The sequence below is a fragment of the Hippopotamus amphibius genome, chromosome 14 (genome assembly GCF_030028045.1).
Source record: "Hippopotamus amphibius kiboko isolate mHipAmp2 chromosome 14, mHipAmp2.hap2, whole genome shotgun sequence".
NCBI classification, from domain to species: Eukaryota; Metazoa; Chordata; class Mammalia; order Artiodactyla; family Hippopotamidae; genus Hippopotamus; species Hippopotamus amphibius.
The window spans coordinates 17,638,173-17,659,154 of NC_080199.1; the positions used below are offsets into that span (position 1 = coordinate 17,638,173).

Below are 20,982 nucleotides of genomic sequence, written 5' to 3' on the forward strand. Positions count from 1 at the left end.
CGGGGGGGTGTGGAGGAGCCATGATACACAGGGGTTTTGCAGCAAGGACTGGGAGTAGTCAAAACATCAAAACATTACTGTTAATTGAAGAAAACCAGACTTCTCAAGTTCAATTAGCGCTTTTCTATGTATGGGAAGATGCAAGTCTGGGCTCATTGAAATTGTTGCTTTGATGTGCACCTCGGCTATCTGGGCCAGTGTCCTGTGCTTTCTCATGCTTAGATTCCTAAGGGTGCACATCGGGGTGGCTGCAGCAGTTGACGGCTTCATGACCAGCATTCTGTTTCCCTCCTGAGTTCCCTCAGGGGAGCGGCAGTAATGTGGTGGCTTGATGGCTGCAACATCCTTTGTTTACTAATATGGCAAGCAACATTGCTCCTTCACAAGTTGTAACTTTGTTTCGGTGAAAACGAAAACAAAAATACTGAATGCCCATTGTTTGTCAGGCATGAATACTTTCAGCTTATTTTCTTACGTGTAAAATAGGAACATATTCTTACTTTGTAAGGTTGTTTTCTATTCAGTGTTGGGCTTGTCATCTGTGCTGAATAAATGGTAGCTGTTTTATGATCGTTATGACAAGTGAATATGACACATCTGTGCACTCAGCTAGCTGATAGCTCTTGAGGACAGTGTGTGTGTAATTGATTACCCACATTTCTTAATTCCCTTGTGATGTTTTGTTTGTTTGCCCCATGGTTATTTAGAAATATGTTAATTTCCAAATAGTTGGGCCTTTTATATAAGATGTATATTATTGATTTCTAGTTTAATTCTTTTCATCAGAGAACATTCTGTGTAACATTTTTATATTTAGAAACTTATTGAGATTTGTTTTATGGCCCCAGCATATGGTCTTGGTGAATTTACAATGTGTACTTGAAAAAAAAAAAGGTCTTATAATTGTTGGCTCCATAAATGTCAGTTAGATTAAGTTTGTTACTTGTTACTCACATCTTCTGTATCCTTAACTGATTGTTTTTTGGAGGCGGGGAGTCTGCTGGTTACATTTACTGGGAAGAAGAATGTTGAAATCTCCTGCTATGATTGTGGGGTTTTCTGATGTTTCTCCATATTTCTCTTGTTGTCTCATATATGTTGCAGCTCAGTAATTAGATCCACACATTTAGAAGTGGTGAGCTGACTACCGTATCATTATGAAATGTCCTTCTTAATCTCCGGTAGTTTAATTCCTGGTGTCAAAATCAGCGTTGTCTGATGATAGTATAGCTTCACCTGGTTTCTTGTGCCTTCAGTTTCCATGCCATATCTTCCTATGTCCTTTTACTTTAAAGTGTATCTCACATGGACAGCAAGCTGGGTCTGCCTTTTAATTGGAGTGTTAGTCTTTGCCTGTAGTGTAAATATTGCTATGATGCGGTTTAAGCCTTTTACCTTACTGTTTACTCATTTTCTATTTGTTTCATCTGCCTTTTTTTTTTTTTTTTTTTTTTTGGGTTCCATTCCTGACTTAATTCAGTCAGTAAGTTGTTTTTTTGTTTTTGTTTTTGTTTTTTTGGCTGGGCTGTGCAGCATGCAGAATCTTACTCAACCAGGGATCGAACTCGCGCCCCCTGTGGTGCAAATGCAGAGTGTTAACCACTGGACTGCCAGGGAGGTCCCTATTATTCCATTTTAATTGGAATAATGGATTTTTACCAGTATCTCTTTTGTATTTTTCATCTTGCTTTAATGATTATACAGTCTTTTTTTGCATGTTAATATTGCATTACTTTACACAAAATGTAAGAAACATACAGGAGTAACATCCTAATGCAGTGTTACCATTTTTTGCTTTAAGCAGCCATTTGGTTTTCAAAGAAATGGAAAGGAATAATACGATCTCTTACATTTACCCATGTGCTTACCATTTTGGTTTCTCTTTATTTTTGTACGTCTGAATTTCCATCTGGTACCGTTTCCCTTTAGCTTGAAGAATATCCTTTATAGCTTCTTAAAGATCAGGTTGGGTGGTGATAAAGTCTCTGAGACTTGATTTCACCTTCATCATTTGAAGGATGTTTTGTTGGTTATGGCGTTTGGGGTTGACAGTTATTCTTTCCTTTCAGCACTCTATAAATGTTCCTCTGTATCCTCCTCCTTTTCAAGTGAGATATAATCGATATATAGCATATTAGTTTCAGGTGTTCAGCATAATGATTCAATATTTGTGTGTGTGTATAGTGAAATGTGTGTGTATAGTGAAATGTGTGTGTCTATGTTTCTGTGCGTATGTATATGTATGTTTATGTGTAGTGAAATGATCACCATATTAAGCCTAGTTAAAGTCCATCACCACACATAGTTAATAGACTTTTTTCTTTTATTCTGATGGGGCCACTGTCTTCTTGTCTCTGTAGAGTCTGATAAGTCAGCTGTTTGTTAGTTGTATTGTTGTTCCTCTGTATGTAATGTGTTGTTTTTCATGGGCTGCTATCAAGACTTTCTGTCACTTTCTTGTTTTCAGCATTTTGACTGTGATGTGCCCAAGCATAGGTCTCTTTGCTCTGATCCTTTTTGGGGTTTGCAAAGATTCTTAGATATGTAAATTAATATTTTCTAACAAACTTGGAAAAATTTCAGCCATTATTCCTTCAAATTTTTTTCTTCCCTATTTTGTCATCTTCTTTTATTTTATTTAATTAATTTATTTTTGGTTGCATTGGATCTTCATTGCTGTGTGTGGGCTTTCTCTAGTTGTGGTGAGTGGGGGCTACTCTTTGTTGTACACAGGCCTCTCGTTGCGATGGCTTCTCATTGCGGAGCATGGGCTCTAGGTGCTCGGGCTTCAGTAGTTGTGGCACACAGGCTTAGTTGCTCAATGGCTTGTGGGATCTTCCTGGCCCATGAATTGAACCTGTGTCGCTTGCATTGGCAGGTGGATTCTTAACCACTGAGCCACCAGGGAAGTCCCTGTCATCTTCTCTGAGGACTCTAATTACATGTGTGTTTCATTGCTTATATGGTCCCATTGAACCCTTAGGCTTTCTTCAATCAGTCTTGCTCTTGCTCTGTTTTTTTGTTCTTCAGAATGTAAACTAAAAGAAAGGCTTACTGAATCTGGGTATAGAGCAATGGAAATTATCTGCTATTAAAGTTATCTAGTGAATTTTTCATATTGTACCTTTTACTTCTAGAATTTCCAGTTGGTTCTTTCTGATGGTGTCTATCTTGCTTCTGAAATTACCTATCCAGGGAATTCCCTGGTGGTCCAATGGTTAAGATTCTGTGCTTCCCAACCTAAATGTCCATCAACAGATGAATGGATAAAGAAGATGTGGTACATATATACAATGGAATATTAGCCGTAAAAAGGAACAAAATTGGGACATTTGTAGAGACATGGATGGACCTAGAGACTGTCATACAGAGTGAAGTGAGTCAGAAAGAAGAAAACAAATATCATATAGTAACACGTATATGTGGGATATAGAAAGATGGTACAAATCAACCGGTTTGCAAGGCAGAAATAGAGACACAGATGTAGAGAACAAACATATGGACGCCAAGTGGGGAAAGTGGGGGGTGGGGCAGGGGATGAATTGGGAGATTGTTGGGAGTTTGGGATTGCCATATATACATTACTAATGAGAAAAAATATATCAAATTGTACATTTTAAATATATGCAGTTTATTGTATGTCAATTATATCTCAATAAAAGTTCTTTAAAAAAATAGGAAAAAAAAAAAAGATTCCATGCTTCCAATGCAGGGGGTGTGGGTTTGATCCCTGGTCAGGGAACTAAGATTCCACCAAGCCATGTGGCATGGCCAAAAAAAAAATTGCCTATCCATTCACTTGTTATAACCATATTTTCCTTTAATTCCTTGAACATATTTTTAATAGTGTTTTAATAGTTCTTGTCTACTAATTCCAAAATCTGGATCATCTCTAATGCTTGTATTTTTTTCCCTCTTGATTATCGGTCAGATTTTCTTGCTTCTTTGCAGGTCTAATAATTGTCTTATTATGTTGGATGTTATGAAGTCTGCATTATAGGAAGTCTGCATTAAAGGGTATTGGGTTTTGTTCTAATAGGGAATTCCTGGTAGATTGGTCCTGTTAGGATTGGTTCATTTGTTCTTTCTATCTTTCTGTTTGTCTTGTCTTATCTGGGGCAGTTATTTCCATTCTGAACTTAGTCCCATGTGCATGGCTCTTACTCTAAAGTGTAAGGCATGGCCTTCCTGGCAGCTAGGGAGAATGTCTAAGGTGCTTTGGAAGAATTCTTTCTTCTATTTGGGCCAGAAACTAGTCTCCTGGCATTGTGTGAACTCACAGAGGCCTCATGGAGTCTGACCCTTCTCACAGACTGTGAAGTTCTGGCAAGGTCCCTTTGGTAAATCCCCACAAGATCTTCTGGGTCTACCCTCTGCTATTTCTGCCCAAATTGCAGCCTTTTCTGCAACTTAAAACAACCATCTTTTCCTCTTCAGTTCAGTAAAACTTTAGTTCTGCTTGGGCAGAAGACACCCCCAGGCAGAAAGACAGGCCAGTCATGGGGCTTTCCTCTCCTCTAGGGTCACAGTCCAGCACTACGTGTCGTTCAGTGCCTGAAAACAGCTGCTTCATGTATTTTGTCCAACTTTATAGTTTTACAATGGAGGGCAAGTCTGGTACCAATTACTCTTTCATGGTTGGAAACAGAAATCTGGCAGTTGGCTTATAAGCTGTGCCTTCCTCATTAATAATATTACTGTCACTTCACGTTCTGCTTTTTTTTTCATCCTGTGTGGAATATGACTGATTTTCTTTTGAAAGTTCCTTGATTTCTTTGTTGGCTGCAGTGTTATAGTTGACTCATGTTAACTTTTGTTCCAGAACCAGCCTTTTGGCCCATCAATTCCAATAAGGTGCAGTTGTCTTCATATTTTTGGTTTTGTTTTTGTTTGTTTTTTGTTTTGGTTTGGGTTTTTTTTGGATGATCACTATAAACTCAGAGTTTGGTACACCATTCTGCCTTTTAGTTGTTAAAATTAGGGATCAACTAGCTTCTTCTTTAAAACATGTATTTTCTGCATGAGGGATTAACATTTTTTTTTTTTTGACATTTTAAATATGAGCTTTATTTTAAATTTAAAGAAACTCTGAAAATAAACACTTTTTACAAATGATATCAAACACAAAACATAATCTAGGAATGTTAAACATTAATTCTTAATTCAAAGTAATGACATTCATAGAATACATCTTGGTGCTAGCTAATATGGTAACGTAGTTTTATGTAAAGTTGGCTTTAAAAATATTTTCAAGATAGCTTTTAGTAATTAAGGCACGATATGGTTTATTTCTTTCCTGTAGTGGTATTTCCCTCCCTCTCTCCCTCCCTCCCTCATATTTGCAAAGTGTTTTGTACCTTTCAAAGTGTTTTCAGTGGCGCTTTGCTTCTGTTCACACATCCCTACTGCACAGTTCTGGTTACCTCTCGCCTGGACTGTTTCACTGGCCCCTGATTCTCCTTTCTTCTGAAAATCTTCTGGCCAATCGCTTCTTTCATGTAATTTTCCTAAGTCGAGTTTCTCTAATGTGAAAAAACATTCACCGTTCTGTGTTGCCTTCCAAAGTCTTTAGCTATTTCCCAGGCCACCTTTCTAGCTAGATTTTGCATCTTCCCTCCCTGCAGTCTCTGCATGGGGTCCTCTCACCCATGGTGCCCTTCCTTTCTTTTCCTACAGTTTATCCTGTACTCCGCCCTCGCCACAGTGTAACTTGGTAGAAACCGTCTCCAGTTCCCTGTGCCACTGTGTTTACTGTTCACATCACACCTGAATTACAGATGTTAGTATATATCTTGTCCCATCTCCAAAGACAAGAAGACGTGACTCATCAGTCAGTGTTTCTCCATGAGCATCTGGTATCCTCCACAGAGTAGATAATATCTGCTGTTCACCTCTCACATAAACCCTATGATCTTATGCATGGTGATGAATTATTTCTGTTTAAAGAATGAGGAAACTGAGACCACAGTGCTGAAATGATGTCACACACAAAATTAATGATTGATTCTAGATTTATAGCCTAAGTCTCCCAATTTCTTTCCTTAAGGCAGATTCCTTTTTACTTTAGTTGGCTCCTAAGTATGAAGCTACATCCCTTTATATTTTGGTCATGTGCAGATTCATCCAAAAAAAAAAAGGGCAGGGGGGGTGAGATTTTGCTTCTGCCTCCATTTTCTGTCCTTGTGGGGCATAACTGTCGCCACATTGAAGAGGATAAACTGGGTCCCTAGAGCCGTGCTGTCAGGGGTCATCCTGTTCATCCTGATACCACTCAAGACCCCGTGCTCTGTTTTGCTATGTTCTGAGAGTGACTTTGTATCACTGCAGGAATCCAATTCTCTGTTTCTTTCTCTTATTTCAGGCACTTCGCCTGAGCAACGTGGCCATGGGCAAGACCACCACGGGCCAGATAGTCAACCTGCTGTCCAACGATGTGAACAAGTTTGATCAGGTAAGCTGCCCCTGAGGGATCCTCTTCCATTTCCTGTCCTTCTTACTGGGTTTAGCTTATTGGGATGCCAGGTGCCTGTGTTTGGCATTGGCCAGGATTCTTTTGAGGAGACATAAGACAGGGGGTCACTTTATCCAACTCTCATTTCTTCTGTGTGCAAATTAGATGTAATAATGTGCATCATCCTGTAGATGAGAGTTTTGTTTTTCTAATCATAAATAGGCAGCAGTGTTTTTGCCCAGCTCTTCCTGACAGGGGCTAAATTCTGGGGCAGACAGAATTTGAGGAAGTTTGAGGAAGCCCTGAGCTCATCTGTGGGGTAGACAAAATAAATATCTTCCCAGTGCTGCTGGTCCACTTCTTGGACATCCCTGAAGCTGACCCTGTGCTCCCTTGGAACAGCGCCATCTGGGGTGGATACTTGATTTCTGCTTTAGCAGATTTAAAACCCACTGTGATCATTTCTGTTTAGGTTCCTGTCTGTTCTTTGACTGGAGATTGTTTCTAAATTGTGTCCTTATTGGTTTTGTTTTTATACAGTCCTAAGAAGGCTTTGTTTTTTTCTTTTAAGGTAACGATATTCTTGCACTTTCTGTGGGCAGGGCCACTGCAGGCTATTGCAGTGACTGCCCTGCTCTGGATGGAAATAGGAATATCGTGTCTTGCCGGGATGGCTGTTCTAATCATTCTTCTGCCTTTACAAAGCTGCATTGGGAAGTTGTTTTCATCACTCCGGTAAGAGAAACACAGGTTTAAAAAATTGCTAATATGCAATATGTAGCATCCACCATCTGTGATGGTTTTGTTCAAAACCAAAACCAAAAACGCCTTTTCTGGTCTCTTTGTGTGTGTTGTAGACCCTTCAGGCTTAGCCAGTGGCGGCTCCAGGCGTAAGCTGAAGTTTGATCTTGAAGCAGGAAAGGTGACAGCATTCACTGGCTCCTCGTGGCACTCTACCTGAATAAGTAGAGTGTCCTGAAGAAGCAGAATGTATCTTAAATAATGTTATTTACGCATTATTAAATAGTAGTAATCTTATAGGCTTAATTCCAGATGAATATATTTTTGTTATGCTTGTATCAGAGCTGTTTTCAGGTGTGTATATGTTTGCATATTTTTATAAGCACCCCAAGGGCAAGATCGAGCTTAAATCTGTGTTGATAAAGCCCCACCTTCCCAGCAGCCTATGTGATAAGTTGCTGGTGAGGAAGGGCCTACTGGTGATGACTTAGACCTGAAGCAGGTCCCAGAGGGTTGGAGGTGGGTCGTTGTCCAGGTTGTCAGGTGATGGAGATGTGCTATTTGAAGCGCATTGAAGTTTTTTTTTGTGTGTGTACCTTTTTGTCTGGTATTTCTCTCTTGGAATTTCGTTTCCTCTCTTGGCTGTGGAGACATGTTCCTTATCCTTCAAGGCCTGTTCCAATGCTACCAGGTCTCTGAATCTTTTCTTGGTCTCCTTTCCCAGGGGAATTCACAGCCCCATCTTTTCTGCTCCCAGCACCTTAATCCTATTTTATTACAGAACAGCCACTGTCTTCCTGTTAGATTCAGGTGTTTTTCTGCCTTCCCTACCTGACCATTGACCATTGACCATTGACCACTGAGTGGATGGTTTATATCTGACTCATTTCAGGTCTTCATTAGCTGATACTGCAAGTTCTGCAAGTTACTCCTTGAATTGGGCTTAAGGATTGGCTTCCTAATTCAGGCCTTTTTCTCCTTTTGTGCTTTGAGTAGGACCTGCCTGTGTTGTCAGCACAAAAGGGCTGTAGGGTATCATTTGATCCCTGGTCTCTGGCTGTGCCATTGCTGCTGATAAGGAAAGCCGGGCTGTGCTCACTAAGGCTCATCTCTCATGTCTGTCCCCTTAGGAGTAAGACCGCAGCTTTCACAGACATCAGGATCAGGACCATGAATGAAGTTATAACTGGCATCAGAATAATAAAAATGTATGCTTGGGAAAAGTCATTTGCAGACCTTATCACCAGTTTGAGAAGGTAAGTTTTTGTACATACACAGCATATTTTCATAGTTTATCTCATATTTCCTGAATGGTTTAGAAGTCTTACCCAGTTTTCACATTAAGGTGAACTTAAATACTATGCACTCCATGCCCCCACATGTGGCAGGAGGGTTAAGTAGAATAGGGGAGTAATTTTAACCTGCTTTTCAGTTAACCATCTTCTTAAAGGAAAAAAAAATATGCTGCTTATTTATACAGAAATGAAATTTCAAGTATTTTTTAATATCGTAAATCCCAAATAAGCAGTGATTCTAAGATGTTAGTATTTACAGACGATGACATTCAAACTAAAACTATAATTTGTGTTGATGTAGCACAAATGGAGAGATTGTAGAAGCTGGGTGTACCTGTATCAGCCAAACTTTATGAATCACTATCATTCGTTCCAAACAGAGCCATGAAAAGACTTTTCTTTTGGCTTTTTTATGTTTGTAGAATATTTTCCCACCTTTTATTTAAATATCTGATGAGTGTTTATACTCCAGCACAGGGTACTTAGAATTCTCTGGCAGCTCTCTGTCACCTCTCACATTGCCCCTTTGTGGGGGCCCCTCCCTCTGCTGGGAAGACACTCCCATCTCCCTTCTTCTCTGGCCTCTGCCAGGCCTGACTGACTCCCACTCATCTTCTCAGGTTCCACGTGCCTGTGAGTTGCCCTGACTCCACTGCTCCGAGTCACACGCCTCTGCTCTGTGCTCCGTGGGGGCTGTGCTGGCTCCTCTGTCTAATGTCTTGGTGTCTCACAATTTTGGGGTTGTTTCGTCTCTTCCCCCACAAGTTCATGAGCTCCTGGAGGGCGCGGGCTGTGTCTTTCTGTCGTCAGTGAAGTGCTTAGCACAGGACTTGAGGTTATGAATGCTTGTTGAATAAATGTTCAAATCCAGTCTGATTGACCCAAAATATTTGAAAGTGTGACATTGTTTCCATTTAGTTGGAAGAGTGAAGTGGTGATGCAGGGTTGTTGGTCCTTGTGTCAGGACAGACCCCCGGGTGTGCACTGTGTAGTGTCTCCATGACGTGAGGGATGGTTTATCTTAACCTGCGTCCACTCCCTAGAAAGGGGCCACTCACACAGGGACTTGAATTCATATCTTGGATGTTAATGCTTCTTTTAAAACCTATTTCCTACTCTGTTTTCCAGAAAGGAAATTTCCAAGATTCTGAGAAGTTCCTACCTCAGAGGAATGAATTTGGCATCATTTTTTGTTGCAAGCAAAATTATTGTTTTTGTCACCTTCACCACCTATGTATTGCTTGGCAATGTGATCACAGCCAGCCGTGTGTTTGTGGCGGTGTCGCTCTACGGGGCTGTGCGATTGACGGTCACCCTCTTCTTCCCTTCGGCCGTCGAGAAGGTGTCAGAGGCATTCGTCAGCATCCGAAGAATCAAGGTTTGCTGAGAAAGTTTGTTGTTGTAGGTGGATTTTACATAAAATGCTTCCTTTTATTTGGTGTCACTGTCTTCCAGTTAGGTGAGATTTAATTTGCTTAGTGCCAAAGCTGGCAGTCGTTCCGAAATATCTAAGTACTACCCTGCCTTCTGACATAGAGTGCATTATAAATATCTTAAGATCCTTGCTCATTTATGGGCAGTAGTATAAGTAGCAGTGGTACAGGGCTCTTGTCATGGACTGCAGGATGATTAAGTTATTTGAAAGTAGGAGGAACAAACAGATTTCATCTCCTGTGATAACTGAGATGACTAGGTGGCAACTGTGTACACTCCTAGGGTGACTAGGATTCCTCTCTGGGCCGGGAGGGAAAAAACTTGCTGAGGTCCCTGCTCCTTGGGCAGGAGAATGGCCTCAGCTTCACTTAGGTCTCTGTGTTTAAAAATGGGTTCTTTCCTGCACAGATATTTTGCTTGTTGATGTCTGAGCATGCATCTTGGATCTGCCTTTGCGTCCCTGTCCTCTTCACTTACTGCTTCATCCTCTCTAGCTGTCCTCTTCCCTTCAAACTTGTGATTCCCACCATACCCACAATCTCTCTCTTTTTTAAGCTAACTGTCTATAAATTGCCAGGGGTGAATAATTTACATCACTAAGATAAGAACCTGTGTATTTAAGGATTTGTGTGTTTTCGAATCGGTCTAAAATGAAGATAAATTGGCTCTCTGAGCCAGCCTGGGCATGAGCTTGGGTGTCTGGACTTTATAAAAAATCTAATTTGTTTTGTTCCTACTTCTCCACAGTGATGGACAGCCAGTGATATATCTCTAGTGAAGTTAGATAGCTTTGGCTATGATTTTTATTTTATTTTTTGGTTTTGTCATAAAAGCTTCTATAGTATAAAAAGCTATTGCTGATAAAACAGATCAGTCATACGGGGTCAGTTCTGGTCCCCTGAGTTTATTATTCTTTCTGACAGGGGACTTCTAGCAATATTGCTAAGGGATGGTCCATGCAGGTCAATAAAGTTTCTTTTATGAAGCCTTTACATCTTGAAACAGGACATTTAGGAATAGCCTTGGACCGTAGTGATGTTCTCAGTGACACGGTAACCTGTCCCGCTGGAGGCTTCACACGTGTGTTGTGTTGCTGGGGTTTTGTTACTGCTGCTGCCGCAGCCTCTGTCTTCAGTCGCTGCTGCCAGGGCTCCCTGTGTGGTCTGGGCGCTCCTGAAGCCTTTTCACATCATATCCTTTAATCCTGACAGCAGTTGAATGGGATAAACATTACTGTCCCCACTTTACAGATAAGGAAACAGGTTCCTGTAACAGGTGAAATAGCTCATTCATCCTCACATAGCTTATAAATAACAGAACTAGGATTCTGCCCAAAGCCTGTTCTTTTAAAACCATGGTTACATTGCCTTTTTAGTACCTTCTGGAATGTGGAATATCTCCTTAAGTGTTTTCATCATCTAGTCTAACTCTGAAGACCTTCAAAGGTTCCATGTTACTTGCAGAATCAAAATTTTAAACTCTGGTCTCCATTGGCAGCTCTGTTTCCCAGCATATGACCCTCCACTCTGCTGGGGGAAGGAGGTCTTGTGTCTGTGACCTGCCACATTCACCCCCACTTTTGGGGCTTGGCTCACTCTCTTCGGCCCCCTGGGCTGCCTTCTCTTCTCTCCTTGATTTAAACAAATGCCGCTGAGCCTCCAGCAGCCCCATGACCCTCTCCCAGCACGTTCGTTCACGCTGATCTAGGGCTTCCGTTTATGTGCACGGCCAGTGCTGCACTGCCCAGCATCATGTCAAGTGGGGCGATCCTGACTCCCCAGGAGTATTTTAAGCCCCTTCACAGGAGGGATGGATTGCGGGCTGCTTTGAGTTTTGGGGCTGCAAAGTCACCTGGAATACTAGGGGAGGAGAAGAGTAAGAACTTGGATTCTTCCTTTCCTTGCCTCTCGGTTAGGTGTGTTAATGCCCAATTAGAGAATGAGAATGGCAGCAGGAATGGAAGAACTAGGGGAGGTTTGACCATAGATGGGCTGGAGGTGTGATGGGCACATAGAGTTGAGCACACAGTGTGGCGTTGAGCCCTGCTGCCCCACTGCCTCCTGCAGCCTGGCACTCAGTAGACTGGATGGGTCATCTCCCAGGATTTCCACTCAGGTCATGTGAGGGATCCCTAGGAAGGAATTCCACCACCCCTGCCCACCTTGAAGGGGGTGCGATGGTCACTTTATTTTTCTCTTAGTTATGAAAGGAGACTGAAGGTTTGGCATTGAGCTACTGCAGTAGGATTAGAAATGTCTTCTTAACTTAAAAGCAGTAAAAGTCCAGTGGCTTTTACATCCAGTAAATGGTGTCTCTGACGTTATATTGTTCACAAAGCTGCTTAGGTTTTCCCCACCAGCCACTGGGAAGTCAGTGTTTTTGGCTGCAGTTCTAACGTTGATACTTTCCTGCATGACCTATTCTGGGTCTGCACGTCATGGCTCTAATGGCCATTTAATGTCATCTTTTTCATCAGCCTGAGTCCTGGAGAAAAATCCAGCCAGCACTTCTGGCATCTTTCCAAGCTGAAAGGTTGCATTGTATGGAGTCTGATTTAACCCCTGGAAGATGGTGACTTCTTTCCCCACTCACAAAGTGGACAAGTGCTCAGTAGATTTAACTCCTCATTTAAGGCATACTTTTTTTTTCCAATTTCTGTTCTTCTACACACACACTGAATATTGAGTTTTTTGTCGTTTACACGCTTAAGCTATAATTGGAATTTCTGTCTAGACAAGCTGTCTAACCTTTCGCTTGTTGCTGTGTTAGCTCAGACTGTGTAAGGAGGTAGCCATGCAGTCAGTGGTTGGACTGGTTGGAACCAGCCCTACAGTCTGTTCCTTCTCTTAGCTGATGCCCACGATGGGCCGACTCTGTGCAAGGCTTGGTCTTAGTTGGCGCTGGGACTGTGTAAGTGCAGGAATGACATAGTGTCTCCCTTCTTTCTGGTTTAATATCCCTCTGGGGATTGAGAGGTAGGAAAGGCGGTGCCAGCCTGGATCCTCGTGAGCTGGTTCCCAGGAGGATTAGCATCTGAGATGGACCTGGAAGGATGGGTGGGATTAGTACTCAGGGTGTCCAGGCAGAGGCCACTTGGGGAGTGTGGACTTACGTGCTGATAGGTCACTGGAGTGTGTTAAGCGCGGTGGACACTCAGAGTCATTGTAAAGAGATCAGGAGGGAGTGGTGTTGGGGTCGGTTCAGTGGTGTTGGGGAGGGCTAGGGAAGGAACTGGAACAAAAAAGTTGTATCAGTCTTTGAAATGATTAATAGTAAGTGAGCTCCTGAAATTATGTTGTTTCAAGAGAAAAGGAGAATTGGGAGAGAGAGATGAGCTGTGGCAGAACAAGTGAGAGCTGGTACCTGGCTGACGATGGGAGAGGTGGTATGGAGAAAGAACTCAGGAAAGCCTGCAGAGAAGTCCTCAGACCGCCTTCCCTCCATCCTTCCTCCTGCTGGACATGGGCTTGGGGCAGGTAGGAGTAGCCACACCCAGCGTTAAGGTTCTTAATGAGCCTGGATGAGAGCAGGAGGGAACGAGAGGATCACATCTCCTGTCAGCTGGTCTTTGAGAGAAATTCAAGGATCCCGTCTTCCTTTTCCTGCATAGAAGCAGGTTTTCATGTTCAGTTTTATACCAGTTGTTCTTTTGAAGGGGAAGGTTGCAATCATATTTGTGACTTCAGGGCATGATATTTTGGTTGTCAAGGACCTGAAGGGTGTTTATGATGTTTAAGGTAGTAGGTTACTATTTATATGTTGTTTTCTTTGTCAAACATCCTTCAATACTTGTTTCTGTTGCCCCCTGTGTTGGTTAGGATTGGGTTTGCCTGTGGGTCCTAGAGTTACCCACGTTAAAGCTGCTTACTCCTATAGCTTGTTTTTCTCTCCTGCAATAATCCTTGTAAGGCTTCCTATTGGTTTCCTGGGGCTGCGGTAACAAAGTACCACAAACCAGGTGCTAAAACCACAGAAATTGATTGTTTCTCAGTCCTGGAGGCTAGAAGTCTGCAATCAAGGTGTCAGCAGGGTCAGGATCCCTCTGAATTCTATCAATATAGGGGAGAATCCTTCCTTGCCTCTGTTAGCTTAGGTAGTTGCAGGCAAACCTTGGCTTCCTTGACTTGTAAGTGGCATCACTCCAGCCTCTGTCTTCATCATCATGTGGCTCTTTTCTGCCTGTGTGTTTGTCTCTGCGTCTTTCTTCTTATAAGGACACCAATCATATTGCATTCAGGGCTCACCCCACTCCACTCTGGTCTCACCTTAATTGATTACATCTGTTTCCAAATAGTCAGGTTTTGAGATATTTGTGGTTAGGACTTTAACATATTTTTGTTGGGAGGGGGGTGCAATTCTCCCTGTAACAAGTTCCATCCTTAGTATGATCCTCATGGTGTTAGGGACCCAGACTCCTTCTTGTTATTCCACTGCGTGTGGCCTTGACCAGGCTGACAGCCTCCAAGGCCCAGGCTGTGGGGTAGAGGAAGGTCCTGGATGTTGACACTTTCCACTGGCCTGGATTTAGTCCCAGGGCTGCACCTATCTCCTCGGGACGCTGTAGAGAGAGGTCCTCCTTCCAGGCTGCCATGTGCCAGCTGAAATCTGGGGCTTGTTACCAGAGAAGAATGAGAGCAGATTTTGAGGACAGCCAGCGGCCTCTGCCACACGTTCACAATTCTGGTGGGTGTGGGCAGTGGGGGTGGTGTTGGTGGTTTACTCAATTTCCTTCTCTACCACTTAGCTTTTCTCAATGAATTATGTCTAGCATTTGCAGGGCGCAGGGCAAGAGGGAGTTTTCCTGTATGTGGTGTGAAAATAGCAAGAAGTGGAAGATGCAGCCATTCCTGCTGTCGAGGAGACAGGGCATTGACTAAGGAGGGGAGAGGCAGTGATTGTGAAGAGATGCTTGTTAAGTACTTTTTAAGAGATAGAAACTTTAGAAGAGCATTTCATTTTTAGAACTATGACTTAAGTGATAGTTAATGACAAGCAGTGATATTGATTTAACACACATGAGGAGAAAAGCAGAGTGTATTTCAGTGCCCAGGTAAAAGTCAAGGTCCAAAATAGGCAGAGCCGGGGTGTTTTCATAGGTCTTGTGTTCCCAGCCTGTCTGTGCCCCCTGATTCCTGAAGGCCTGGAAATGGCTTTCTTCTCTGTGTTCCCAGCAGTGTTGCGTGGTACGTGGCACTTGGTGGGATTCAGTAAATATTTACGGAATAATTTCTTACCAGCTCTTTTGTTTGTTAGTAATTAGTAACACAAAAGTAAAACAATGGAAATATCCACCTTCTAAGTGTGTTGGAGTTTGGAACCACATTTTCTCCTTAGGGCAGGACCAGAACACTTGTTGAGAAAGTTACAAAGGTAGCCTTAGGGCCAGGAACTCTTTATTTGCTTATATGTAATATATATTACATGTAATATAATATGTAATATATATTATACTATACTGTACAGTGTATATGTACACTGTAATGTATATTATAAGAGTATATAATATTCTATATATTATCTAGTCTGTTCTAATGTGGACCTACACTTCAAGTAGAGTTGGCAAAACTATACGTAGACTGTATAAAGTTTTTTGTTGCAGATTCCAAGAAAGCAATTATTTTTGTTTATGCTTTGTTCCTGGAGTTTAAACAATCTGTGTTTTTCCTTTTTCTGTAGAAATTTCTGCTACTTGATGAGATATCACAGTGCAACCCTCAGCTCCCACCAGATGGTAAAATAATCGTGCACGTGCAAGATTTCACTGCTTTTTGGGATAAGGTAACAAATCCTCCATTATAAGATCGAGACTGCTAATAGACAACAGATTTATTGGAGAATTTCGAGGTTTTACATGTGGTGTAAAATGTGACTTGCTCATGTATTGAATGTAAGTTATAAAAATTGTTAATCAGGAATACGGTTTGCAACTAACGGAGATCAAGTGTAAATCCAGCCTAAGACGTTTGACAGGTTGCTCTCTATCTCATTTTCCAGAGAGCTTTCAAAGTATTAGCGCGCTTTGAACTTAGAGTACATACGTTTGTAATGTTAGAATTTACATCGATTGTAGAGATAAAATGCTACAGTATGGGATGGGTTAACTAACATATACAACCAGTTGTTACAGACCAGAGGCTTTGGGGGAATCAGTGTACATTTTTTGTATACTGATGTTCTCAGACCACCTTATTACATACTGAGTGAGGCCATGATTTGCATCTTTGCTGTGGGGTAGGGTGGGGCTCCCCCATCCTAAGCTTCTGGATGGTTCTGGCTTCTTTGGTGGCAGCCAGCGGCAGGGAGGAGACGGAGGTGGCATAGTAAGCACCAGTGATTCCCAGCTGAAGGGCTGCACTGTGTGGCAGGCTGACTGGGAGAACTGGCAATTTCTGAACACTTGATTTATTTATGACGTTCAGGCAAACAGAGAGAACAACAGGGTCGGGACTTCCCTGATGGCTCAGTGGTTATGATTCCACGCTCCCAGTGCAGGGGGCCTGGTTTCAATCCCTGGTTAGGGAACTAGATCCCACATGCATGCTGCAACTAAGAGTTCACATGCTGTAGCTAAGGAGCCTTCCTGCCACAACTAAGACCCGGTGCAACCAATAAGTGAACAAATGAATATTAAAAAAAAAAATAAGGTGTGTTCTAAAAATTGCACACCTAGTGCAGCCCCACTTACCGGTGAATGAAATGTTCCCCCCTTCCTGGTTCCATGGTCCCTTGTGGATTAGTCAGTAAAACAGAACCCACATCACAGGAGAGGGAATTCCATGCAGGGAATTACTTAGGCAGATGATGAAGGGCCAAGGGGCGGGGGACAGAAAAGGCAAAAGCATGGTGCTTGAGACAATCCAGGGATTAGCAATGGCAGGAAACCGCTCCCACCCCCTGAGCTGGAGGAACTCAAATGAGGGGGTGCCTCTACCAGAGGGTCCACTATCCAGAAATGAGCCCAGGAGCCTGACTGCTGGTGGGAGTGGAGACCACAGTGCAAGTGTCCAGACTCTACAGACTCTTTGTGTGTTTTCATGCCTGTCACACTAAGTATGGTGCCACCTGCATCGTGTTCACCTACTTCCGATTCAGGACCTTCCTCCCCACCAACAGAACAGTATTATGTTCCCAATAAATAAAAATATACCCCCTCAGCTTTTGCACATGGAAACTCAAACAAGGTGCCTTATCTAACCTGACAGTTTCTCCTACCTTAATGTTGTAGATTTGCCTCCTGTTTTATTGGGTCGGCCAAAAGGTTCATCTGGTTTTTTCCATAAGATCGCTCTAGTAGCACTTAGTTGTCTTTAACTTCATTGAAAACAATTTTGTTAGATTGTACGTGACAGCTGTCACATCAGCGTGCATTTAAAAAAAGAATTCTCAAAATTGGTGAATTTTTGTGTAGCCATTTTACTATTGAATATTGAAGATGGAGGAAAAAAAGCAATATTTTCGGCATATTATGCTTTATTATTTCAAGAAAGGTAAAAATGCAACTAAAATGCAAATAAAGATTTGTGAAGTATATGGAAAAAGTGCTGTGATTGATCAAATATGTCAAAAGTGGATTAGTGAAGTTTCATGCTGGAGATTCCTCGCTGGACGATGCTCTATGTTTGGGTAGACCAATTGACTTTGATAGCGATCAAATCGAAACAATAATTGAGATCAACATTACACCATGTGGGAGATAGCAGACATACTCAAAATATCCAAATCTAGTGTTGAAAATCATGTGCACCAGCTTGGTTATGTGAATCGCTTTGATGTTTGGGTTCCACATAAGTTAAATGAAAAAAATCTTCTTGACCGTATATCTGCATGTGATTCTCCACTGAAACGTAAAGAAAACATTCTGTTTTTAAAACAAATTGTGATGGGTGATGAAAAGTGGATATTGTACAACAATGTGGAGTGGAATAGATTGTGGGGCAAGTGAAATGAACCACCACCAACCACACCGAAGGCCTGTCTTCATCCAAAGGTGATGTTGTGTATATGGTGGGGTTGGAAGGGAATCCTCTTTATGAACTCCTTCCGGAAAACCAAGCGATTAAGTCCAACAAGTACTGCTGCCAGTTAGACCAACTGAAAGCAGCATTCAAAGAAAAGTGTCCAGGATTACTCAACGGAAAACTCATAATCTTCCACTGGGATACCACAAGACCACATGTTTCTTTGATGACCAGGCAAAAGCTGTTATAGCTTTGCTGGAAGTTCTAATTCATCCACCGTATTCACCAGACCTTGCACCTTTGGATTTCCATTTATTTCAGTATTTACAAAATTCTCTTAACGGGAAAAATTTCCATTCCCCGGAAGACTGTAAAAGGCACCTGGAACAGTTCTTTGCTCAAAAAGATGAAAAGTTTTGGGAAGATGGAATTAATGAAGTTGCCTGAAACATGGCAGAAGGTAGTGCAGCAAAAGGGTGAGTAGGTTGTTCAATAAAGTTCTTGGTGAAAAAGAAAAATGTCTTTTATTTTTACTTAAAAAACCAAAGGCACTTTTTGGCCCACCCAGTGTATTTCTCATCATAGTATACTTGAAGCATTTATGGAAAGCACCATTAAAATTCCATTATGATCGCCAGTGTATGTGAATGGTAACACATACTTTGTATGACCCATGACAGGATCTCTTATACCAAACTATACAACATCGTAAAATGAGCTGTTTTGTTCCAAGAAGTTAATAACATGCTCTCAGACTAATGTGCAACTTGCATTATAGTACAGAACACCCTATTCTGTTGTCCTGGCCTTGGCTATGGAAGGCTGTGCCCCATGCCAGGGTCATTAGTAATTAGGGGCTGTGAGGTTGCGTCATTGGTGAGAGAGAGCCCCTTGGGAGGGGGAGGGGCACAGACATTGGGGGTTTTGGAGAGAAGCTGCATCTGAAAGCCCCTGCTGGGTTGGGAGGGTTAGGAGAAATAGACATGAGCTCTAACCTGCTCCACTAGACAGCCAGGTGAGCAAGTGCAGGAGGGGTTCAGGGACCCCCAAGTATTATTCATGAAACGATGGAAATTGGTCTCAATGGTAAGGTTTAAAATAAATGGTCCTGTGGGAGGCTGCAGATCTCCAAAGGACAGGGATTTCGAAGTGTGTCTGGCAGAGCTGGGGCTCAGCTGGTGATGCTATTGAATCAGCATCCCCTGAGTATGAGTAACCAGGAGAGGACAGGCCCCAGCACTTCTAAGCTGTTGAGTGCTGCCCCCTTCTGGTCACGCTGGAGCAGTGCTCAATCCTGAAGCCTGAACAGGGAGGGAACTCAGTGTCTGGCCCTGACAAACTAAGAGATATGGGGACAGGAAGCTGATGTTTGTATGTGGCTCACTATTTTGTAGTCTTAACTGAGTGAAAGGTAGTAAAATAGGAACCCTGAGTATCAGACAAGAAGAAAGAAGCGGAGAAGCTTTAAAAGTGTTTGTCATGCATTAAAATCTAGCTTCTTACTGATAGATTTGTATATTCCTATAAAATCTGAGGCTAATTTTTTGGTGATGAAAAGCTTCAAGTCTGAACAGGGAGGGAAGTCCATGTTTTTTGTCCTGACAAATTGAGGGGCTGCACCAGGAAGCTGTGTTTGTAGGTGGCTCATTATTTTGTAGTCATAACTGAGTGAAAAGTAGTAAAATAGGAATCCAAAGTGTCATTCAAAAAGAAAGGAGTGGAATAGCTTAAAAAGAAGTCTCATGTGTTAAAATATGGGACTAGTTATTTTGATGATTAAAAATAATTATATATTTTTTAGTAAGTGACTATATCTATAATCCGTTCATTTCTTTCCACAGACATTTTCCATTTAGAACATTATCCAGACCCTGTGCTTTTATTAGTCTTTTGGGCATTTTACTTAATCTCATGTAACCATTTTTTGTTGTTGTTGTTCCCCTACATATGAGCAGTTAAGAATTTTTTTTTAACAGTATATGTAAAGACATACACTTACCCCTAAGTCTCTTTACTTTAGAATTTACAGATTATTCAGGAACATGACCTGTGATTGGCATGATGAGTCCTTCTCCTTTGTGTTGGATTGTTTGCTGTCACACGTACCTCCATGGTTTGGTTTTGTTTTTATAGAAGTTCTTTGTTGTCCCTCTTTAGCCAGGAAAGGTAATGTGTGTAAGAGGTACAAAATTGAGGCTTTATCACTCTGACCCACTATGTTAAACTTAACTCCATCCCCCAACTTTTTTTTACGGGGCAGGGGAGGCTTGTTGATGTTAAATTACAACTCTGGTGAAATTGGAACCTCGACTGCCATTTGTGTGACTTTCTTTGCCAAGAGCAACTTTATCATATAAAGTGCCCCCGTCGCTTGCTGCGCATTACTAAGATTCTTTGTTTATCAAGTGAAAATACAGAGATGAGTAGACATGTCAGATTATTCATACAGGACCAGGCATGATACGTACTTATGCTGCCACCTTGTGGAGAGTAGTGAAGTAGACAAAACCAATGGCTATAATGAAAACTTAAAAATAATTAAAAGTCTCCCATACTGGATATTCTTGTAATTATATTATTTTAATAAGTTAATGTGCATCACGCAGGATGCATTTCGAGGAGGTGCCTTGTCATTTCAACTACTTAAATTATGTGGGTGTCCAGAGCTGTGTCTGTGTGGACATCTGGTAAAAGAAGTAGGCTTCCTGAAGACCACAAAAGCTGTTTCAAAGCTGTTTTTGGATGAATAGGCCCCGAGGACTCAGTATCTTAAAATAGGAAGGAGGAAAATGAGGGTTATATTAGCATATCAATGACTATTATGTTATTTTCTCCACTTTCTGAAGTAATGTGTGTTATTTTATTGAAATGGGTACATTTTTATAAACTTTAATTTGCAGGCATCAGAAACCCCAACCCTACAAGGCCTTTCCTTTACTGTCAGACCCAGTGAACTGTTAGCTGTGATCGGACCTGTGGGGGCAGGAAAGGTAAGTTATGATACCTTCTGGCAGCTTGATGCAGCGCCGCAGCCCCTACTAAATTCTCAGAGTTGCGCCCAGAGCTGTGTGTAACACAGTTTGAATTGGGTGTTTCTAGAACA

At 41.9% G+C, this 20,982-nt stretch overlaps 1 protein-coding gene across 2 annotated transcripts in view; it reads left to right on the top strand.

The window, feature by feature from the left end:
* The window catches only part of ABCC4 (ATP binding cassette subfamily C member 4), a 208,385-nt gene that overhangs the window by 67,290 nt on the left and 120,113 nt on the right, over window positions 1-20,982 (top strand). For both annotated transcript variants that reach the window (XM_057707595.1, XM_057707594.1), the window contains exons 5-10: window positions 6,362-6,451; window positions 7,023-7,186; window positions 8,323-8,448; window positions 9,616-9,865; window positions 15,598-15,699; window positions 20,780-20,869. In XM_057707595.1, the coding sequence (XP_057563578.1) occupies window positions 6,362-6,451; window positions 7,023-7,186; window positions 8,323-8,448; window positions 9,616-9,865; window positions 15,598-15,699; window positions 20,780-20,869 (822 nt within the window). The remainder of the gene's footprint in view (window positions 1-6,361; window positions 6,452-7,022; window positions 7,187-8,322; window positions 8,449-9,615; window positions 9,866-15,597; window positions 15,700-20,779; window positions 20,870-20,982) is intronic.